General features: G+C 44.0%; 1 protein-coding gene across 1 annotated transcript in view; it reads left to right on the top strand.

Annotated features, from left to right (window-relative positions):
* The window catches only part of Bfsp2 (beaded filament structural protein 2), a 57,247-nt gene that overhangs the window by 29,088 nt on the left and 22,159 nt on the right, over positions 1-6,000 (top strand). The window contains exons 3-4 of the mRNA XM_042054743.1: positions 339-495; positions 1,678-1,839. Of these exons, the coding sequence (XP_041910677.1) occupies positions 339-495; positions 1,678-1,839 (319 nt within the window). The remainder of the gene's footprint in view (positions 1-338; positions 496-1,677; positions 1,840-6,000) is intronic.

Below are 6,000 nucleotides of genomic sequence, written 5' to 3'. Positions count from 1 at the left end.
TTTCTCAATCCCCAGCCCGATACTTAGCAGGTCTTCAACAATGGTAAACGATCCCTGGATGAAGAGGACCGCTCAGTATAGTAGTAAAGACATGGTATTGTCTTTCTGTGATGAAAACTCCCGAGAGTACCAGGCTCCAAAGGCCTTACGAAGCTGTGTTCCCGGAAGCTGACTGCTAATGTGTTATTACTCAGCAACAGTGCCCCCAAAGCTCCTGGAACACTAGCTTTCAGCATTCACTGCCTATCACATGTGGCCCCTTGGGTAATATCCACAATCCGGCTCGTTTCCCCTCTGGAGGCTCCCCAGCCACGCTGATTAAGTCCCTTTGTCTACAGATATGAAAATGAGCAGCCGTTCCGGAAAGCAGCAGAAGAGGAAATAAGCTCCCTGTACAAAGTCATTGATGAAGCTAATTTGACAAAGACAGATCTTGAGCACCAAATAGAAAGCCTGAAAGAAGAACTGGGCTTTCTGACAAGGAGCTATGAAGAGGTAGGTGGGGCTAGGGATGTAACCCCCTAACACAGGTACTGGGGACTCGTCTTTGCTCACCCAGGCCTACAGGGAAAGCTAGTAAAGGACTTTAAGGTCTTTGTCATGGGTCAGATCACCCCCTATAAAAGTCTCAAAGTCAAACATCTTCAAGGACCAGGGTACTCGTAAGTGGAAGTGACAGTCATCAGCTGAAGTGGCTGTTAGAACTGCTTGGTCCTGGGAGGAGGGTCTCCCTAAAGTGTTCTATTTCCGATACTTTTTCCAACACTGCATGAATAGGCGCAACTGAATAATTCTCAGGATAGACCTACATTGTAGTTCCCACACACTCATTAACAAAAGAAAGCTGTATCTGTAAGGGACAGTACCAGAGGGCACCTCCAGGAGGGATGTGGTCTCATTACCAGCAGGAAGCACTAAGCCACCATGCACACACCACTCTCTGACTCATGGTTGCTTCAAGCTGAGTATCATACCTCACTGAACCATGTGCACACTGGGAAGTTCCTCCTGTGCCCAGCCTGAAGCAGTGACTATCAGCCCACTCCTTCTTGCTCCTGGATCAGCTCCTGAAGACCATGCTCCAGCAGTAGCCCCTTAGACTCCAGAATTAGCTTTAATCTCCCTTAGTATATCCTGACTTTGTGCCAAACCTCCATTTTCTAGAGTTACTTACTATATGTTACTATACTATATACTTACTTTTGATTATGTGTTCATTTAGTTTTTTGCTTTGGGCATGGGGATGGGCTTGCAAGGATCTAAGAGATATGTCCTTGAAAAAAGATGATACCTACACCTGGAAAATCTGGGACTTTGCCAGTCTCTGTGATACCCATGCATGGTGCAAAATAAACAAACATATAGATAGATAGATAGATAGATAGATACATACATACATACATACATACATACAAACAAACATGCATGCATACATACATAGATAGATACATAGATAGATAATACACAGATACACAGATACATAAATAATACATGATAGACACATAGATATAAGACAGACAGACAGACAGACAGACAGACAGACAGACAGGTAGGTAGGTAGAGGCAGAGTAGTGCCCACAGAGCCACAGAACCAGCTGCTGCTAGCTAGAATTCACATCTGTTCTCCCCCAACCCCCAACCCCAGAGCTTACCTAAGGTGTCTGCTGTTGCTTTCAGGATGTGAAGGTTCTGTACAAACAGCTGGCAGGGTCAGAACTGGAGCAAACAGATGTTCCTATGGGCACTGGTCTGGATGATGTCCTTGAGACAATCAGAATTCAGTGGGAGAGAGATGTTGAAAAGAACCGAGCAGAAGCAGGAGCCTTGCTCCAAACTAAGGTAAGAGACAGGCCAGCATCTTCCCCTGGGCTCTGGAAAGAAGGAGGCCAAGCAAGGAGGAGGCAGCCAGCATGTAGAAGAAAAGCAGCCATTTAGTGACAAGCTTGGTCCCCATAGAAAGATAAGAAACACAAGTTAAAGTAATAATGGTTGTTTGCCTCTCTGAAATAAGAAAATGTTTTAAATGACAATGTTCAATTCTAGCAAACGTGTAAAGGATTCTCCACTGTATCATCAAAGACATAAGGTATAAGTTGCTATCCAGTCTTAGAGTAAAGGATTTTGTCTTCTGTATCAAGAGTGTTTATATGCTCCTACCTGCTAGCTGCTGCCTGCTACCTACCTGCTCACTGCTGCCTGCTACCCACTGGCTGAACAATCTGGACAGCATCTTAAAGAAAGCATTAGGAACACAAGCGGTAAGGCTATAGCTCAGTGAAAGAGTACAGAGAGAGAAAGTGAAAAGGAGAAGTAGAGGAAATGGAAGGAGGGAAAGAGAGAGAAAGAGAAGGGGAGATAAAGAGAGAGAGTTTATATCTAAACATACTCCCTAGAGCATTTTAAGAATTAAATAAAAAAGGTGGTAAAATATGTGTGTGTGTCTTACCATAAGAGCAAAACTGCACCACCACCTGACTAAGTTATGTGCAATGAAACCTGTTATTAGAAATGATGCTTATGAAGTAATTACAATAACCCAGTAAAAAGTCCACGGAAAGTAAAATGGAAGAAAAGCAATTACAGAATGGTATATACCAGGGACTGATAAGATCTTTTTGTTTAATAGTAAGTGCTTGGGAAGCCAGGTGATTTCTGATACAGTCCCTCATCTTTACCCCTGTGTAGTGAGGAGCAGTGGACTGTGTTCTTGCTGCCTAGCTCCCAGCCGCCTGGCTAGCTTATGCCCCGAAATAACAACACACAAATTGTATTCATTTAAACACTGCCTGACCCATTAGTTTCAGCCTCTTATTAGTTAATTCTCACGTCTTGCTTTAACCCATATTTAGTAATGTGTGTAGCACCACGAGTGGTGTCTTACCAGGAAAGATTCAGCATGTCTGACCTGGTGGCTGGCTCCATTGTGTCTGACCCAGAGAGGAGAGGCATGGCAATTGCCTAAGGCATCAGCCTCATTCCCAGCATCCTGTTCTGCCTACTCCATCCACTTAAGGGCTGGCCTATGAAATGAGCCAAGGCAGTTTTTTTATTAACCAATGAAATCAACACAAACAGAAGACTCTCCCACATCACCCCTGAAGTGTAAAAGCAGTCAGAGACAATAGATAGCAGAAAGCATCCCTGTGTTTCAATAAAACTTTATTTATGGCCAGACATGGAGACATGTGCTTTTAATCCAAGCACTTGGGAGGCAGAAGCAAGTGAATATCCGTGAGTTCAAGACCAGCCTCAGCCATATAGGCAGTTCTAAGACACATCTCAAAAAAACAAATTATAGAAACAGAAAGTTAACTAGAGTTGGCCTTCCAGCTGTTAAAATTGTCACCTACTACTACAGTATACAGTAGACCACTGTTCTCAAGTGCTATCTACAAAAATTAGACTAGCAGGTTAGTGGTATCCACAGTGGGTTGCCTTTGAATAGTTAACTTACCTGACACTTTGAGATATTCTTTCTTTTGAGTATTTCTCAAGTTAATTTTATAAGTAGCCTGAATTATATTAATAAGGGAGAAAAGCCAAGTTGTATAAAACCTTACAAATAACAAAAGAATTAACTAGATTGTAGAAGGTTTGTCCTTCTGGCCTGCTCCTGCCACTCACCTGAGGACTTGGAAACAAGAAGGTGAGGGAGTGGGAGGACCACGTAAAGAACTGGAAAAGGCAAATCAGGGGCTGCTGATGCTCAGCTGATGACTTGTCATGCCGACTGCACAGTTGGATCATCTCAGAAATAACATATACAGTGCACTCCAGAACAATTAAATCAGAAAGAGCAGGACTCTGTGGTTTATTATTATTAATAATGAAAGCTCTCAGGGGCTGAAGAAATAGATCAGCGATTAAGAGTACATACTGCTCTTCCCGAGGACCTAAGTCTAGTTCCTAGCACCTGTGTCAGACAGCTCACAGCCACCTGTAACTCTTGCGCCAGGAAATATAACATCCTCTTCTGACCTCTGATGTGCTTGCATCCACAGGTACACACACACACACACACACACACACACACACAACATGTGCATGCACATGGACACACATACATACTAAAGTAAGTAATTTTTAAAGTTCTCTGGATGATTCTGACCTTTCTTCAGCATTGAGGACCATGACAGGCCTAAGAGTTGCCAAAGACAAGAGAAGGACCCTCCATCCCTCTAAACCCCAAGGACCAACAGAACCATCCCAGCAGGATCTTCCCCAATTCTGTATCCCTTGAATGTTTACTTTTACCCCACACCCTATTCCTCCACTCCTATTCCCTAATCTCTGCCCTCTCTGTTAGGAGATACTACTGCACAGAGTTAAGTGACATCAAACCAGAGATCAGAGTCTGCCTGTTTTTAAAGAGGTTTATGAATACTGAAGGGCCCTTGGGGAAAAGATGAGGTAACTGAGACTCAGAGAGTGCAAGTGACTCCCCAAGGTCACTCAGTTGAGCACAAGGCTCAACTCTCCTGGCTCCAAGTCCATGAGCTTCCTCCAATAACATCAATTATCTCTTCTTCTTCTTCTTCTTCTTCTTCTTCTTCTTCTTCTTCTTCTTCTTCTTCTTCTTCTTTTCCTTTCTCTTCCTCTTCTCCTTCCTCTTCCCCTTCCTCCTCTCCCTTCTCTTCTTTCTTTTTCTATTATTATTATTATTATTATTATTATTATTATTATTATTATCCTTCCTTTATAAAAAGTTTTTAGAACAGGGCCTCATATATCATAAGCTGATCTCAAACTCCATATATAGCCAGTGATGAGCCTGAACTCTTATTTATTAATTCATTCATTTATTCATTTATTTAATGTGTATGCATGTGTACCTGAGTGTATGTATGTGCACCACATGCATGCAGGGCCAGGGAATGTTAGAAGAGGGCATCAGATCTCCTGAAACTAGAATTACAAGCAGTCATGAGCTACTGTGTGGACACTGGGAACACACACATTCTTCTACAAGAGCAGGTCTTCTACAGGCCCAGGGCTGCTTTAAAAGCAGTGAGGACTCTCAGCCACCGAGCCATCTCCCCAGTCCCAACCTTGAACTCCTGATACTCCTGCTGCTGCCACCTAAGTGCCAGGATGACAAGTGTGGGCCACCACACCCACCCTGTCCGTTTGCTTGTTGGAGATAGGGTCTCCCTGTGTGTCCCAGGCTGTACCTGATCTCCCTAGTTTCCTGCTTCAGCTTCCCATGTACTAAGACTGCAGCTGTGCCACAAGAACATGGCCCACAGACTCAACTAAGCAGGGCTTCTAGGGGCTCACAGAGCCTGAAGCAACCATCACAGACCCTGTATGGGTCTGATCTATGTCCTCTACATATACTTTATGGTTGTTGTGGTAGTTTGAATGTAATTGCCCCCCCATAAGTTCATAGGAAGTGGCGCTTTTGGGAAGTGTGGTGTGTTGGAGTAGGCACAGCCTTGTTGGAGGGAGTGTGTCACTGTGGAGGAGGGCTTTGAGGTCTCGTATATGCTCAAGCCACGTTCAGTATCTCAGACCACTTCCTGCTACTGTAGGATCAAGATGTAGCTTCTTTTCCACTCTCAACTCCTTCTCCAGCACCAAGTCTACCTGTATGCCTCTACGTCCCACCATGATGATAATGGACTTAACCTCTGAAACTCTAGGCCACCCAATTAAATGTTTTCCTTTATAAGAGTTGCTGTGATCATGGTGTCTCTTAACAGCAATAGAAACCCTAAGGAAGACAATTATGTAGGTGGGTGTTTGTAGTGATGAGCGAGGCGGGCTGCATTCCCACCTGGCTCCGGGCCGCCTGGCTAGCTTATGCCCCGAAATAACAACACACAAACTGTATTCATTTAAACACTGCCTGTCCCATTAGTTTCAGCCTCTTACTCACATCTTGATTAACCCATATCTAATAATCTGCGTAGCACCACGAAGTGGTGCCTTACCAGGAAGATTCTAGCGTACATCCATCTTGGGCCAGAGCTTCATCGCATCTCTCTCAGAGAGGAGAGG

This window comes from Arvicola amphibius, chromosome 3 (assembly GCF_903992535.2).
Source record: "Arvicola amphibius chromosome 3, mArvAmp1.2, whole genome shotgun sequence".
NCBI classification, from domain to species: domain Eukaryota; kingdom Metazoa; phylum Chordata; class Mammalia; order Rodentia; family Cricetidae; genus Arvicola; species Arvicola amphibius.
The sequence above is the reverse complement of the archived record's forward strand: the minus strand, read 5'-3'. Positions and strand labels throughout refer to the sequence as shown.